The sequence below is a fragment of the Dromiciops gliroides genome, chromosome 4 (genome assembly GCF_019393635.1).
Source record: "Dromiciops gliroides isolate mDroGli1 chromosome 4, mDroGli1.pri, whole genome shotgun sequence".
Classification (NCBI taxonomy): domain Eukaryota; kingdom Metazoa; phylum Chordata; class Mammalia; order Microbiotheria; family Microbiotheriidae; genus Dromiciops; species Dromiciops gliroides.
The window spans coordinates 231872168-231888844 of NC_057864.1; the positions used below are offsets into that span (position 1 = coordinate 231872168).

The 16677-nt window shown below is 45.2% G+C and overlaps 3 protein-coding genes and 1 pseudogene across 3 annotated transcripts in view; 1 reads left to right on the top strand and 3 right to left on the bottom strand.

Moving 5' to 3' along the window:
* ZCWPW1 (zinc finger CW-type and PWWP domain containing 1) overlaps positions 1-6851 on the bottom strand; it is a 45735-nt gene extending 38884 nt beyond the window's left edge. Inside the window, exon 1 of the mRNA XM_043999928.1 lies at positions 6669-6851. The gene's annotated coding sequence lies outside the window, so the exon portion shown is untranslated. The remainder of the gene's footprint in view (positions 1-6668) is intronic.
* Positions 6852-8185: 1334 nt separating this feature from the next.
* Positions 8186-12683, top strand: MEPCE (methylphosphate capping enzyme). The gene is made up of 4 exons (XM_043962414.1): positions 8186-9850; positions 11300-11518; positions 11740-11866; positions 12143-12683. The coding sequence occupies exons 1-4, from the start codon at positions 8198-8200 to the stop codon at positions 12193-12195; spliced, it is 2052 nt and encodes a 683-aa protein (XP_043818349.1). The 5' UTR covers positions 8186-8197; the 3' UTR covers positions 12196-12683.
* Positions 12684-12829: 146 nt separating this feature from the next.
* Positions 12830-14977, bottom strand: PPP1R35 (protein phosphatase 1 regulatory subunit 35). The gene is made up of 4 exons (XM_043962415.1): positions 14627-14977; positions 14125-14401; positions 13873-14015; positions 12830-13562 (listed from the first exon to the last, which is right to left on the bottom strand). Exons 1-4 carry the CDS (start codon positions 14852-14854, stop codon positions 13389-13391), a joined length of 822 nt encoding a protein of 273 aa, XP_043818350.1. The 5' UTR covers positions 14855-14977; the 3' UTR covers positions 12830-13388.
* Positions 14978-15017: 40 nt separating this feature from the next.
* LOC122754900 overlaps positions 15018-16677 on the bottom strand; it is a 38161-nt pseudogene continuing 36501 nt past the window's right edge.

Here is a 16677-nt window from a genome sequence, read left to right on the forward strand (position 1 = left end):
TGGAGTATGAATTGGCGTGGGGAGAGAAGGCAGGGAAACCAATCAGTAGGCTATTGCTGTGATGAGATGTGAGGTGATGAGGTCCTGCACCAGGATGATAGCAGTGTCAGAGGGCAGAAGGGGAGCCTCCACTTCTTTCCACTTAATCTCTTCTTAACTTTAAGTAGTCTAGTTTCCAGCCTTTTTATTCAGCAGAAATTGCCAGCTCCAAAGTTACAAATGATCTCTTAATTGCCAAATCTAATGGCCTCTCTCAATTCTCATTAACCTCTTCTTGACCTCCATGAAACTTCTGACACTGTCAGTCACCCTCTTCTTGATACACTCTTCTCTCTAGGTTTTTGTGACACCAGTTTCTCCATGGTCACTGCCTGCCTACCTGACCAATCCTTCTCAGTCACTTGGGTGTCTCCCAGGGCTCTCCAGGGCCCTCTTCTCTTCTTCCTCTATACTATTTGGCTTAATCTTATTAGATCTCATAGATTCAATTATTATTTCTATGTTGCAAGTCTCAAATCTACCTCTCCAGCCCTAACCTCTCTACTGATCTCCAACTATTGGTTACCTCAAAATGTATATCCCATAGACATCTTAAACTCAATACATCATCCATAACTGAACTTTCTCCCAAAACCATAACCTTTTCCTTACTCATCTATTACATGGAAGGTACCACCATTCTTTCAATCAGTCACTCACAGGCTCAAATCGAGATACCATCTTCAAATCCTCACTCTCTTACCACCAAACCCGGTTGATTTTACCTTCATAAATACCTTCTCTCCTCTGATACTGCCCCCATTACCTCCTGGCATAGCTATTTCAATTGCCTTTTGGTTAATGACTTATTCAAGTCTGACCCTACTCTAGTCAATCCTCTACTCAGCTGTCAAACTGATATTCCTAAAGTGTAGGTCTGACCATTTCATCCTTCTACTCAATAAATTCCAGTGGCTCCCTATTGCCTTCAATATAAAATCCTGTTTGGCTTTCAGAGTCCTTCACAACCTGTCCCCTCCCCACCTTCCTAGTATTGCCCCCACGTAACCCCACTATCCAGTTTTCCTCAGGCAAGACATTAACATTCACATAGAATTTGCTCCCAAAGGCACACATTTTCACATGTCTGCCATTCCTGGAATATGCTCCTATCTTATCTCTGCCTCTTAACTTCTCTGGTTTCTCTTCAAGTCTTAGCTAAAATCCCACCTCCTACAATTAGAATTTTCCAGTCATCTTTAATGTTAATCCCTTCTGCTGATTATTTCTCAATTATCCTGTATACATCTTGTTTACATGGAGTTGTTTTAAGTTATTTCCCCCATCAGACTGTGAATTCCTTGAAAGCAAGGATTATCTTTTGCCTTTCTTTTCGTCCCCAGTGATTTGCCTAATACCTGGCATATAGTAGGTGCCTAATAACTGCTTATTAACTAACAGAAATAAAAAAATAAAGAATCCAGGCTTCTTTTTAAAAACAATGTTATGCAAAAAGTTACCAGATTCCATTATTGCCCAAACATTTAGTAAAAGCAAAGCTGAGATCTAGTTAGACCTTGAATTTGTATATGATCATTCTGACTTTTTCTGCTTTCTAAAGGAAAAGAGGATCAGAGTTCTGGGAAGAGAAACAAAATTTAGATAAGATGGGGTATTAGTTGTATTCTGATGCTTCATCAAAATGTGGAGTTGACCCAAGCTGATGAAGTAAAGTATAAGCTTTGGCAGATTTTATCCTTGCAGGAAAAATTTTGAGTTGTTAAATGGACTGGATTTGTTGTATTAATTAAACATAGGGGGAGAGAAGTTATAGAATTTTGAGGTCATGGATATTCTACACTAAAGCTTCTTAAACTGTGGATTGTGACCCCATGCCATGTAACTGAATGTGAGGAAGTTACATATACCTATTTTATATACCTATATACCCGGGGTCACATAAAAATTTCTTAGACAAAAAGGAGTGGCAAGTGGAAAAAGTTTAAGAAGCCCTGTTCTATGGAATTTCATGTTTCATTTTCTCTGCTTTCTATTTACCTTTGTTTCTTTTTTTTTTTTTAATGTATAAGGTATTTTATTTTTTCCATTACATGTAAAGATAGTTCTCAACTTTTGTTTATACATGCTTTACAATTTCAGATTTTTCTCCCTCCCTCCCCTCCCTCCCCCCTCCCCTAGACAGCAGGTAATCTGATATAGGTTATATCTATATATCTCTATACATATACATATAGATATATATATACACACACATATATATACACATAATAACATTAATCCTATTTCTACATTAATCCTGTTACAAGAGAAAAAATCAGAGCAGTGATGCAAAACCTCAAACTAGAAAAAAAAAACAACAGCACCCAAAACAAAAGAAATAATATGGTTCAATCAGCATCTATACTCCACAGTTCTTTCTTTCTTTTCTTGGATTTGGAGATCCTCTTCTATCATGAGTTCCCTGGAACTCTTCTGTACCATTGCATTGGTGAGAAGAATATAGTCCATCACAGTAGGTCAACACTCAATGTTGATGATACTGTGTACAATGTTCTTCTGGTTCTGCTCATCTCACTCATCATCAGCTCACATAAGACCCTCCAGGTTTCTCTGAACTCTTCCTGCTCATCATTTCTTACAGCACAATAGTATTCCATTGTATTCATATACCACAACTTGTCCAGCCATTCCCCAATTGATGGGCACCCCCTCAACTTCCAATTCCTTGCTACCACGTAAAGAGCAGCTATAAATATTTTTGTACATGTGGGTCCCTTTCCCCCTTCCATGATTTCTTTGGGCAAAAGACCTAAAAGTGGGATTGCTGGGTCAAAGGGTATGCACAGCTTTATCGCCCTTTGGGCATAATTCCAAATTGCTCTCCAGAATGGTTGGATCAGCTCACAGCTCCACCAACAATGCATTAGTGTTCCAATTTTCCCACAGCCTCTCCAACATTTATTATCTTCCTTTTTTGTCATTTTAGCCAATCTGATAGGTGTCAGGTGGTACCTCAGAGTTGTTTTAATTTGCATCTCTCTAATCATTAGAGATTTAGAGCATTTTTTCATATGGGAATAGATAGCTTTGGTTTCTTCATCAGAAAACTGCCTGTTCATATCCTTTGACCATTTCTCAATTGGGGAATGACTTGGATTCTTATAAATTTGATTTAATTCCCTATATATTTTAGAGATGAGGCCTTTATCAGAAGCACTGGCCTCAAAAATTGTTTCCCAGCTTTCTGCCTCCCTTCCAATTTTGGATGCATTGCTTCTGTTTGTACAAAAATTTTTTAATTTAATATAATCAAAATCATCCACTTTGCATTTTATAATATACTCTATCTCATGTTTGGTCAAAAACTGTTCTCCTTTCCAAAGATCTGATAGGTACACTATTCCTTTCTCTCCTAATTTACCTATGGTATCACTTCTTATGTCTAAATCATGTATCCATTTTGACCTTATTTTAGTATAAGGTGTAAGATGTTGGTCTAAGCCTAATTTCTGCCATACTATCTTCCAGTTTTCCCAGCAGTTTTTGTCAAATACTGAGTTCCTATCCCAGAAGCTGGAGTCTTTGGGTTTATCAAACACTACATTACTAGTGTCATTTACTACTGCATTTCCTGAGCCTAGCCTATTCCATTGATCTACCACTCTATTTTTTAGCCAGTACCAGATAGTTTTGATGACTGCCGCTTTATAGTAAAGCTCCAGGTTTGGTACCGCTAACCCACCTTCCTGTGAATTTTTTTTCATTATTTCCCTGGATATTCTTGATTTTTTGTTTTTCCAGATGAATTTTGTTATTATTTTTTCTAGCTGTATAAAATAATTTTTAGGTAGCCTGATTGGTATGGCACTGAATAAGTAAATTAATTTAGGCAGTATTGTCATTTTTACTATATTAGCTCTGCCTATCCATGAGCAATTGATATCTTTCCAATTATTTAGATCTGATTTGATTTGTGTGAAGAGTGTTTGGTAGTTGTGTTCATAGAGTTCCTGGGTTTGTCTTGGCAAGTAGACTCCCAAGTATTTTATATTATCTACCGTTACTTTAAATGGAATTTCTCTTTCTATCTCTTGCTGCTGGACTTTGTTGGTCATGTATAGAAATGCTGATGATTTATGTGGATTTATTTTATATCCTGCTACTTTGCTAAAGTTGTTAATTGTTTCAAGTAATTTTTGACTTGATTCTTGAGGATTCCTTAAGTATACCATCATATCATCTGCAAAGAGTGATAGTTTTCTATTTACCTTTGGATAAAGAAACTGCCGCCTACTCGATTAAAACCTGGAGAGGCAACAGATTTAAGACTATAAGGAAATAAGGGTTATAGAACAGAAAACTGATAACAGACTCTAGTAAATGTATCTACTGGGGATGTATTAGGACTTCTTGGTCCAAACTGCCTAAGGAAGCCCCAAAACATGACCACTCTTCAATTAGTAACATCTTTTTTATTTAACTTTATTTTTTAAATACTGAACTTAACCAACACCAAATAAAATGAAGATTTCAAGTTTACAGAGAGTACTGGGCTTAGATTGGAAAAACCTACCTTAATTGGAATCCTGCCTTAGACCCTGAGCAAGTCACTTAATTTCGATGGGTTTCAGTTTTCTCAACTGTAAAATTAGGGACTTGTACTAAATGACTTCCAGGTCTAAATCTTAAGATCCTATGAATCATATACAGAACAGGGAGGATTGCACACAGAATTGTAAATATCTATTACATACATGTTGTTCTTTAAAACATGTAATAAATTCAACATGTAACCTTCGAAACTGTCCTACTTGTCAGTGTTCCCTCCTTCTGGCTTTCCTTCTATTCTTTTCTCCTTCAATGACACTCTTCTTTTTTGGCAAACTAACACTATTCCCCTGCCCTATGAATAAACAGGAAAAAAACAAACCCTTATAACATTTACACACATATTTGCAAAATAAATTCCTACTTGTATAAACATAGTTTATATAAGCATGTTGAATCCCCCATTTGAATGTAAGCTCCTTGAGGACAGAGTTGTTTTTGCTTTTTTTTTGTATCCCCAGCGCTTAGCATGTCTGGCACATTGTAAACAATAAATGCTTGTTGCCAATTGACTATGGTGCTAAAGTGCTAACAAGGTGTTCTCAATGTTAAAGAACTATGCCTTGAAGTCAAATAACATCTCTCCAAATATTGCTTCAAATGTCCATAGAACCCCAATTTAGCTTTATACTGTTTTCCTTCCACTATTCCTGTGAGCCCCTTGACACTCTCCTTAGTTTCACTGCGGCTTTCAAACCAGCAACTGATACCACCATCGCCTTAACATATATACTTTAAGTAAATATTGGTATATATACATATACCCAAAAATCTTAGTGTAGTTTTAAGCTTTAATGACTTGTATATACACATAAACACACATATAAAATCACCTACCTCTCACGGTTGTTTTAAGGATGAGATGAAATAAAAAGTGCTCTATAAATATGCTATTATTATCCTCATTATGCTAGTAACAGCAGATCGCTAGATGGATAGTGTTTTGACTTGGAGTCAGGAAGAACTGAGTTCAAATCCAGCCTCGGACACTTACTGTGTGACTCTGAAGAAGTCACTTTGCCTTAATCCCTTCATCCATAAAACTGGGATAATAAAAGCATCTACCTCACGGATTTGTTGTGAGGAGCAAAGGAGGTAAACATATGTAAAGGGATTTGCAATCCGTAAATGCAAGGCTAGCTATTATTATGAAGCTGATTGCTTTCTGAGATTCCAGATTTATTTTCTGTCACCCCTACACTCTGCAGTGCCCCGCAATTTAGGCTCTCCCTGGGATTTCGGATTGAAGAATTTAATAGAAATGTCCATATCCACGATAAAGATCTCCGAATATAGAAAAATTCAATTCCTCACCTCCCACCCAGAGCTGGCCTAATTCCTTCCCCACCAGGAATCAGATGCTGACAGGACTTTCTTAGGATCAATCATCCCTTTCAGGGAAGTGCTTAGCTTTGGGGTGCAGGAGAGGATGCACACCGACTAAGGTCCTAAAAATCCTTTTTTTGGGGGGGGGGGGCGCGGGACAATGAGGACAAGTGACTTGCCCAGGGTCACACAGCTACTGTCAAGTGTCTGGGGCTGGATTTGAACTCAGGTCCTTCTGAATCTAGGGCCGGTGCTTTATCCACTGCACCACCTAGCCGCCCCCACTAAGATTCCTATGGTGCCTTAGGCCCACCTCCAAATGCTCAGGGTGGTCACTGTGGGCGCTCTGAGACCTCCCCAACCGCAGGGGCTTCGGTTGCTGGGGGCAGGGAGGGAGGTCAGAACTTGTACTAGGCGTCAGGAACCTGGGGATTCGGGGAGCTAAGGTTGGGATTGGGGACTTACGAGGAGGGGAGGGACAACAGGGGGCAACAGCCGGCGAGTTCGCGGTCCCCCACCTCCGTCTGCTTTTCCCACCAAAGAGCCTAGGCAGCCTGGGCGTGAGCCCAGTTCTCCAGAGCGGTCTAACTTTCTCTCACTAAGCATGCGTGGAGAATAGACCGCCAAGACGAAGGGCTGGGCGAAGGGCCTTCGGTGTGCGCATGCCAAATCTTCCACCCCAAGCGACCGAAAAAAACTACAATTCCCAGCGTACCCCGTTTTACCGTACTCACAGCTTTTAGTTATTATGAGTAGCGCCTGATTATAATTGGGATGGTTCTTTTTTATTTTATGGCTTGTTTCTCTGTTCAGGGATGGATAATGTTGTCTTTTTCCTTTCCCAAATCCTAATTCTAATTCTGTTGCATTTCATCATTATTTTTAAACGAATCACTGGCCAATCGCCCGGTTAAGAGTTCCCCTCCCTCTTCCCAGCCAAAGGACCCTGTTCTAAACCCGCCCCTCCTGACTCATATTGGCCAGTGGATGGGAGGGTGGGTTAATTGTGGGCGGTCCAAACACTTCATCTTCCAATGTGAGGAGGCGTTGAGGCCACGTTCCTTCCCTGAAAAGAACCTGCCAAGTGGTGATGGTTACTTTGGATTGGATTGGGGCAAATTGCGGGCCTGGGTGTGGGGGGGCGGTGCGGTGTAGGAAGAAGTGAGACTGTGCGCAGGTGCGTTCTGGGTGGCGACGGTGGGCAGGAAAGAATAGGGAATGACGTGATACCTCCCACCCTTTCCGGTCTTTTAAATTTGTCTAGGAGGCAGGGAAACTGGGGTTGGAGTGAAGAAACCCAACCGTTCCGTTTTAGGGAAAGTCTACAGAGCTCAGTTTTCTTTTTTTTGTTAGCCGCTCTTCTCTGCCAGGAGAGTGTGTGAGAGTTAAGGTTACGGCACCAATTTTATTCTAGTGACGACAGGTCTTTCTAAGGGGATGTAGGCCTGTGTATACCAAACCCCTCCGCCATCCTTCCCTCTTCATTCCCACTTTCCTCTCCCGCACCTCTAGTTGAAAGGTTTCGAGTATGTGTGAAGTAATTCATAATTAATGACTAATTTGCTGAGGCGTCCGCTACATTCTTCTCTTGGCTGAGGAGAGAAGACAGTATACTGGGCTAAGAAATTGGCATTGCAGTTCGGAACTGTGGGTGAATGGTAGCTCCCAGCACGTGCAGCACCAAGAAGCGCGAGACTGATAGGTCGAGTGCGCAGGCGTGGCCTACGAGGAGGAAAGAGGCGGGGTTGAGAGGCAGCAGGGCTAGGAGCCAGGCGGAGGCCGCAGACGTTCAGTACCCGGAGCCGGGGACGGGGTGTAAGGAAGCTCTTCCCATCGGCCCTACGCCGACGGTTGGTGGGCGTGCGCGAAAGATACGGGTGGGAGGGAGATCGTTGCGAAGGAAACGGGGTGTCACTTGGAAGCGGTGGTTCCCTTTTTTTAAAGCCTGTAGCCGTTAAGTTTGTTCTATCCCTGGTACGGGCACAACAGGGGGCGTGGGGTAGAGTGCGCACGCGCAGTGTATCCAGTCGCGCGTTAGGAGGGGGTGAAGGAAAAAGCGCAGGCTCTGTTGTTTTCTTACTCAGTTCGGGTCGCGCGGGCTGCTTGTTTTGGTCTCGCGCGGGTTAGTGGAGACGCGAGAGAATAAGGGAAGAGCGGGGTTACGCGCGCACTGGGAGAAGGGGCGGGGAGGAAGAAGGGAAAAGGGAGGGGGTGTAGGCCCCCTGATCTCCCTCGTTAGCCTAATCGGGGGAGGGGGGAAGAGATGATCGAGATGGCAGCTGAGAAGGAGCCGTTCCTCGTGCCGGCCCCGCCGCCGCCACCCCTCAAAGCTGATTCCAGTGGTGGGGGTGGCACTTTGGTGCAGCCACACCGAGAGGCCTCCTCCGGGGAGCTTTGTGGCGGGACAGCTCAGGGACCAAGCCCACATACACCCACAATATCAGGCAGGGAGGGCTTTCCGGCCCCGTCCCCCACTAGGGCTGGCCAGAATCCGCATCGGGGTGGTGACCCAATGGCCCCGATGGCGCAGGGGGAGGCCCGCCAGTCGGAAGCTTTTGGAGAGGCCCCTCCCCCTGACATGGAGGAGGAGCGAAGGGGATGGGGCGGGGCCGAACTAGGGCCCCCAGCACCCCCCAGGCAGCGCAATGGCTACCAGCCCCATAGGCCTCCCGGGGGCGGTGGGAGCAAGAGGAGGAATAGCTGTAATGTGGGTGGCTTCAAGCATCCAGCCTTCAAGAAGCGTAGGCGAGTTAACTCGGACTGTGACCCAGTCTTGCCCTCCAATTTTCTCTTGGGGGGAAATATCTTCGACCCTTTGAATCTGAATAGCCTCCTGGATGAGGAGGTAAGTAGAGCACTCAATGCCGAAACTCCTAAGTCCTCTCCACTGCCAGCTAAGGGGAGGGACCCAGTGGAAATCCTCATTCCCAAGGACATCACTGACCCACTCAGCCTCAATGCTTGCACTGATGAGGCCCAAGTGGTTCGTGCCTCACCACTCAAGACTGGTAGGAAGCGACATCGACATCGGGGACAGCACCACCAGCAACAGGCTGGCGGACCTGGGGGAAATGAACCCACCTCCTCTGCACTTCCCCCAACTTCCACCACTCCCTCACTGCAAGGAGAAGCCACCCCCCAGCAGCTGCAACTACGACAGAAGTCCCAAGGCCGGGATGGCCCCCAGCCTTATGAACTGAACACTGCCATCAACTGCAGGGATGAAGTAGTGTCCCCCCTTCTGCCTGCCCCACATGACCCCCCAGGCACTCGCGCAGCCCCTTCAGCTGCCTCAGCAACGCCTGCCCCCTTGTCTTCTTCCTCCCGCCACCGGAAACGTCGTAGGACTTCCAGCAAGTCTGAGTCAGGTGCCAGGGCTGGTGGCCAGGGCCCTAAGGAGAAAGTCCGGGCAAGAGGTGGGGGAGGCCGCCAACATGACCACCCTCTGCCTGCAGCTGGTTTCAAGAAGCAGCAAAGTAAGTTCCAGTATGGGAACTATTGCAAGTACTATGGCTATCGTAACCCAAATTGTGAAGATGGGAGGCTTCGGGTGATGAGGCCTGAATGGTTCCAGGGCCGTGATGTACTGGACCTAGGCTGCAATGTAGGCCACCTGACCCTAAGCATTGCTTGCAAATGGGGACCAGCTCGAGTAGTGGGTGTAGACATCGATGCTCGGCTCATACACTCTGCTAGACAGAACATCCGACATTATCTTTCTGAGGAACTTCGTCTGACACCTCAGCCACCTGAAGGAGTCCAAGGACCAGAAGGTGGTAAGGGGACTGCTACCACCCGAAAGAAGAGCTGCTTCCCTGCCTCCCTGACTGCCAGTCGGGGCCCCATTGCTGCACCCCAAGTGCCTCTGGATGGGGCTGATGCCTCCATATTCCCCAACAACGTTGTCTTCATCACGGTAAGGAGACCTAGTAGCTGTTGAAATAAGGGATATTTTTGCAGATTTGTTTACTGTACCATGACAGGGGAGGGAGGAGAGGCAGTTATGGTTAGGAGCAAAACCTTATTTTTTACATCCTGAATGTCAGTTTGGGAACTCACATTTGAAAATGGGCTAAGGCCTGTGCTAAAGGGCCTTGACTTCCCACCTTAATGGCAGTATGCCACTTTACCCATGAATTCAGAGTGCTTGCTTATAGGCCAGTGAGTATGGGGTTCCTCTTTCTCGTTATACCTTTAAGCTGAGTCTTCTCAACAGACTAGGATTATTCCACTGAGTATTTTAGATTGGCAAAAACCTGACTTCATAGGTACTGTAGGAGCATACTCAGGCGACAGGTATCTGGCCTGGTGCCTCTCCTGTGTTTTTCATGTTAGATAGATCAGAGGATTCATTGCCCTCTTCAACTGTAGACTTCTGTCTTTACAACCATTATCTTCCTGAGAAAGCTGCAGTCAACTTTTCTCCTTTAATGTGTTGGTTTGTGGATTACCCAGGAATAGACACCCCACAAAAAAAATGTAGGGGAAAATTTTAGAGACTTATAGATTTAGCCCTACAACGAACCTTTGAAGTCCAAAGGTTCCCCTTGGATTAGTTCAACCCCTTCATTTTACAGATGAAATCAAGTGCCTTGCACATGGTCACATAGGTAGTAAGTGTAGGATCTGAACCTTCCAGTTCAAGATCTTCTGTAGAGTAGGGTGAGGGGGACCAACAAATTTAGTGGGAAGTCAGAGCTTTGGATAGTATTAGGCCTTGGGGGCAGTGGGATTTTAAAATATTTTCATTTGACCTCAACATTTAATTGCATAGTTTCTGCCAGGCAATAGGGCCATAAAGATAAATTGAACAGCCCTTGCACTCACAAAGCTCATATTCTCCTGAATTGTGTTAAAATTTAAAACTAAAGAAGAAATTTAACATTCAGTTGAAACTCTCTCAAGACTAGGGGCAGGGAGTGGGGGGGGTGTAAGTGGGGGTGATGGAGAATGGGGAAAGAGTGGAGGGGCTGCCCAAGACCTCATGAGGTAACACTTCTTTGCCCCAGGGAAAACTGGTGTGGGAGGGAGCTAAGTAGAGGAACTGGGTCAGGGCTGAACACTAGGGCTTTCTCCCTATGACCTTGCCCATCCTTCTGGTGGCACAACCTTCTCCCAACTGTCTATATTCTTTCTTTATGCTTTCTCTGTTCTGTCAGGGTGAGGCTAGAGCAGAGTGAAACTCAACTAGGCAAGTGTAGTACCCTCAATAAGCTTGTTTGGGAAATGTATGAAAGGCAAAATATAGATTAAAACATGCCTTCACTAATTTGGGACTCCATAGTGGAATAAAAGGAGTGGAGAATACTGGTTTCCCTGTGCTGACCTTTATAAAAAAAAAAAAAAAACCAACTTGCCTTCTCAGGGTAATTATGTGTTAGATCGAGATGAATTGGTAGAGGCCCAAGCTCCTGAGTATGATGTGGTGCTCTGTCTCAGCCTCACTAAATGGGTGCATCTGAACTGGGGTGATGAAGGATTGAAGAGAATGTTTCGAAGAATCTACCGCCACCTACGACCTGGGGGCATTCTGGTTTTAGAGCCCCAGCCTTGGTCATCCTATGGCAAGAGGAAGACACTCACAGTAAGTTGGACCCTAGGGGAAGGTAACCAGTCGTTTCCATGAAGTAGGGGGAAGGGGAGAAGCATTGGTTAAATGGGGCTCTGGCCAAAATTCTTGACTGAGGGTGGAAGAATGGGACTGAATAAGTCAGCAAGCATTTATTAAGAACTTAATATGCTAGGCACTGTGCAGAGTGCTGGGGATACAAAAAAGATTAATACCTATTATATGCCTGTTCTTAGGAAACTATCTACAAGAATTATTATCGAATTCAGCTGAAACCTGAGCAGTTTAGTTCCTACCTAACATCCCCTGAGGTTGGCTTCTCCAGCTATGAGCTTGTGGCCACACCCCACAACTCTTCCAAAGGTGAGATCTAGGCTTGCCCATCTTGATCTGTATTTTTTGAGGGGGAAGTGGAGGGTAGGTAAAAGACTTTTTAAGTGGATAGTAACACCTCCCAGCTTGGCTGAGGACGATTAGAAATTATGGGGGAGGTCTTAAATTGCAACAATCATCTCTATTTGCCATTCATACTTGTTGGCTGTGGACAATTGACCAGACTTCTTTATGTGCTATCTCAGTTCCCATGTTTCCTTAATTTTATAGTGTCACTCCTCATCCTCCATACCTCTTCCTTACCAGGCTTCCAGCGTCCTGTGTACCTGTTCCACAAGGCTAATTCCCCTACTCACTGAGGAGCCCTTCAAGGACAATGATCAGAAGCTGCTCTGTTACTGAGGACCTGTGGGGGAGAGTTCTACCCACAGCTTACTCCTCTTCCTGATAGCTAATTTGTTTTCCTGCCAGAATCTTTAACAAGGAGCCTACCAACCTCCAGCACCTAAGCATTGGACATAATTGGACTAAAAGGTTGTCATCTCTTTCTCCCCACAGCCTTGTAGGCTGGATGTTATGGATCATGAACCCTTGCTTTTAGTAAGGGGAACTGGGTGTCCAAATCTCAATTGCTCTGGGTCTTCCCTTTTTGTCTCTTCCCCATCTACCCCTTTGATTCCTAGCCCCTGGTGGGCACCCTGGCCACGTTTCAGTGGACCAATTTAGGATGGGTATCACCAGATGCTGCAGAAGTCCCCTCTAGATGGTCCTTGTGTGATGGGGGGAAGAGAGGGTCTGGGGTGAAAGCAGCACAATAAACCTGATATTGAAGGCAGTGACCCCTAAATTAAAGTTTTTTATTTAAATATGAGCCGAGAAGTCAATGTAGGGAGCATAACCCTGTCCCCATTACAAATGATGTCCCAGGCTGGTGTATTAGAGGCATATTGAAGGAATGGGGCATTGAAGAAACCGAAGAGGTTGAAACTCCTGTAAGAAGAGTGGGGCTTTTATTTTATTTTATTTTATAGGTGTGGAGAACTCAACTCTTTCTGCAAATAGTCACATGTCCCAGAACTCTACAAGGGAAAGTTAGTGAGGTCATCCTCTGCTGATAGATCCCATGACCTCAGATTTGGCCATGCACAAGAAAAGAACAGAACACATAAAGCTACTTTAAATATGATAAACTGGAGAGGAAATCAAGCCCCCCCCCCTCCTTCTCCCATTTCATATAGAAGGGAGATATCCTGTTTTGGGTAAGGGGGAAGCTATCTATTTCCCATCTTCCTGTTGCTCTTTTCATCCTTCCCCTGAAAGATTCAAACCCTAGAGTATGGGAGTAGCACAGTAGTATTCAATAAGAGAAACTTTCCAAGAGCTGTTCTTAGGCTCTTATCAGGCTTGCTGATTACCAACCTTTACCAAATCCTCGGAAAAAAGTTAACCTATCAAACTTTATTTCTATAAAAAACAATGTAAAGGAGAACCCCAACATGTGCACCCTCCCTCCTACCACAACAAAAATAAAAGTGAAGACAATCCTGTAATGCTATGTATCCCACCGTCTGAGAGTCTGATGCATGAGGAAGGTATCCTCTGCAGGACGGGTCTGTGGCCTTAGCTTCCAGAGAGGGAACCCTTCAAGCGATAAGTGTGGAGACTCATGGACCAGTAATTGGGGATCACATAAGATGCTTAGTTCTGGACCTGGCTCAGGAACCTCCTGTTTGGGGTTGGAGTATAAGTCAGGCACAGTAGCAGGGAAATAGCAGTTTTACAACAGAGGAAAGAAAACCAGGGGCAGCTAGGTGGTGCAGTGGATAGAGCATGGGCCCTGGAGTCAGGAATACCCAAGTTAAAATCGGGCCTCAAACAACTTAACACTAGCTGTGTGACCCTGGGCAAGTCACTTAACCCCCAATTGCCTCACTCAAAACAAAACAAAACCAGAGGTAGTTAGGGATTGGGTCTGAGACCCAAATGTGAAGTGACTATGAAGACCTTTTTTCCGGGCCCTTCCACCCCAAACAAACCTTTAGCTTGTGGGTTGGGACCTGAGGCTGTGCTGGAAGCAAGGCCAGTTTTTCCATCAACGCAGCATTCAACACTTGCTCCTTTGGAACTTTCAGGCTCACCAGGTCCCTGTAGAGCCGTTGGGATCTAGGCACGTTCAACCCTAATGGAAAGAGGTAGTGGGCCTGCTGGGGATGGGAGTTAGGACCACCCCTGAACCTATCCCTATTCCTTGGGACACTTTCTGGCTACTACCAGTCACACTTGCTTACCCTCTGATACGTTTTCCTCCATCTCACAGCGACTTAGGAACGATTTTTTCAATTGCTCCTCTGCAGCCTTCAGGGCATCAAACTGCCCCAGGGCTGTGACCTCCCTAAGGGACTCTAGCTGCTGCCCCAGGGCTAGGGTACTTTGAAGCCCTGGGGCTACGAGGCGTGGCAAGGCTTCACACTTCTCCAAAAGTTCATCTGTGGGTAGCTTCTTCCCCCGTTGTGGGGACACGCTGGAAGAGGGAGAATGACACGGGGAAGCCAGGTGGAAGCGAACCTGGAGAAAGAGGGATTGGTGATGTAGTAGGTGAGAGGACCAGATGAGGATGGGGCGGGGGAAGGGGGTGGAGTACAAGGGCATTGTACAAAACGGTAAAATTTTTGTTGAACTATGTGTACGCCTAGCGAAGGAGTCGAAGAAAGGTTGGAAGCAGGGCTGAGGACAAGTGGGGGAGCCAGGTGAGGCAGGAACGAGGGAACGAGAGAGGCGCAGCCTCCTCACCTGCCGCGCTCGTTGCCGTCCTCTCCGCCCCCCAGACCTGGCTCCCCCCAACCGGAGGATGGAGCAGGGCGGCTCGGGGCTCCTTGGGTCAGGGCTCAGACTCAGGTTCAGGCCGGGTTCGGGCTCGGGCTTGGAGGCAAAGGGCTCAGGTTCTACTCTTGGAGGCCCTACGGTCACCCCCTCCCTCGAGGGTCCCCCGAACCTCCCCTTTCCCCGACTCGGCATCATCCAGTAATTAGCAACGGGAAGAAGAGCCGGAGTAGGCCCAGCGGTCAGAAGCGCTACAGTCCGGGGGTTCGCGGCAAAGCCACCAAAACCCGTTAGTACTACCGAGAGAAGTCTGGGAGAACAACCCCCGCCCTCTCCCTGCGTCACTTCTCCTTTGGGTTTTTCAACGTTTCCGCCCTGAAGCAATATGGACTCCTCCCTTGGGCTTGGAGTGGAGAGCTTCATGACCAATCAGGAGACGGCGAGGATTGACGAGTCTTCGCCTCCTAGGCTCGACGTTAAACCCGAGGGGCGGGAGGAGATGGGGAGGAACCATGGGAAGCGAACGATTGGCTGTAGATCGCGCTTGTCTTCTGTGGACACAATGGGCGTGGGGATGAGCACGAGTCTCGAGAACCTTTGTCCTCTTTCTTTAGCTCTCCGAGGTAGACGTTAACGTTAAAGGCGATTTTGCTGTCTGCACGATACAGTTCAAAGTGAAAGACAGTGGAAAAGGTTGTGGCCCTTACGAACTCCCAGGTCTAGAATAGCTTCCGCATCTAGAGTGACCAAGTATTCCACATAGACAAACCCGTTACTATTTTGACCCTCAGGGACTCTCATCTTTTGATCTTAGTTGGTCTGTTCTAGATCCTGACCTCTCCCAGGAACCTTGCAAGGTTCGCCAGCTTTATTCTTCCCATTTTAGAGTTGCCACACAGCAATACACCCCAACATATTTATTAAATACCGGACCTGGAATAATTACACTAATCGCTAACAATTAAAAGACATTCTCTTTTTATTTAATTTAATCTTCACAAGATCTTGTTAGGTAGAAATCACAGGCTTAACTCCAATTAACCCATTTTTAGGATGAGAAAAGAGATTCAGTGTAAGTAACTTGACCAGGATCACACAGCTAGCTAGTTTTAGCCAATCCTTGGCTACACCGTTCCTTTTCCTATATCATGCTCCTTCCTGGTATCCTTTCCTCCCTTTGTCATGCTATTATAAAAATGTTAATTTCTGTAAAATCTTGGGTTCCATATGCATTTTCATTTCTTTTGTAATATACTTGGTTTTCACATATCAAACTAACATGGGTGGACTAAGTTCCATCCTAGAAGGTTTGACCCCAAGGGGGCAATTATCTCTTTTTGGCCGTTGCCCTCCCCTGGAGTTACTCTAGGAATATATCCTGATATATTCAGGGTATATAGCTCATATTTAGGTTTTCTCAAATATGGATAAATGAGCTCTTTAACCACATAAAGCTCTCAAAATACTAAATGCATAGCGAATACAGAACAACCTTTATTTCACCCACTAGAAAATGTACAACAAAAGCTACAGAGACTTATATATCTCAGATAACTATATATCTCAATATATGTATCTCAGATAACTTTGCTTGAGCTTTCTAACAGGATAACACCCTGACAGCAGAGAAATCCCTGTCTCCCAGAGACCTGTCCTCCCCAAGGCTCATAGTGTCACCTGCTAATTTAACTCTCCTGTAGAAGGTAAACACTTGTTCTTGTTCAGTCATTTTCCAGTCATGTACTCTTCATGACCCTGTTTGGGGTTTTTTCAACAAAGATACTGGAGTGATTTGACATTTCCTTCTCCAGTTCATTTTACAGATGGGGAAACTGAGTTGACCAGGTTTAGTGTCTTGTCCAGGGTCACACAACTAGTTTCTGAGGCCAGTTTTGAACTCAAGAAGATGAGTCTTCCTGATTCCAGGCCTGGTGCTCTAACCATTGTACTACCTAACTGCCCTAAAAAACACACTTTTGTAGAATGTCCTTTTTTTCCCCCTTAGTAAAAAACTAAGAGCA

What these genes read in the sequence shown, in the direction of transcription:
- PPP1R35 (XM_043962415.1), bottom strand. Translation starts at nt 14,854, where the DNA reads ATGATGCCGAGTCGGGGAAAGGGGAGGTTCGGGGGACCCTCGAGGGAG. An exon ending in GACGGCAACGAGCGCGGCAG is followed by an intron (nt 14,402 to 14,626) that starts GTGAGGAGGCTG and finishes CTCTTTCTCCAG; the next exon opens with GTTCGCTTCCACCTGGCTTC. An exon ending in GGAGGAAAACGTATCAGAGG is followed by an intron (nt 14,016 to 14,124) that starts GTAAGCAAGTGT and finishes TCTTTCCATTAG; the next exon opens with GGTTGAACGTGCCTAGATCC.
- MEPCE (XM_043962414.1), top strand. Translation starts at nt 8,198, where the DNA reads ATGATCGAGATGGCAGCTGAGAAGGAGCCGTTCCTCGTGCCGGCCCCG. An exon ending in ACAACGTTGTCTTCATCACG is followed by an intron (nt 9,851 to 11,299) that starts GTAAGGAGACCT and finishes TTGCCTTCTCAG; the next exon opens with GGTAATTATGTGTTAGATCG. An exon ending in GCAAGAGGAAGACACTCACA is followed by an intron (nt 11,519 to 11,739) that starts GTAAGTTGGACC and finishes GCCTGTTCTTAG; the next exon opens with GAAACTATCTACAAGAATTA.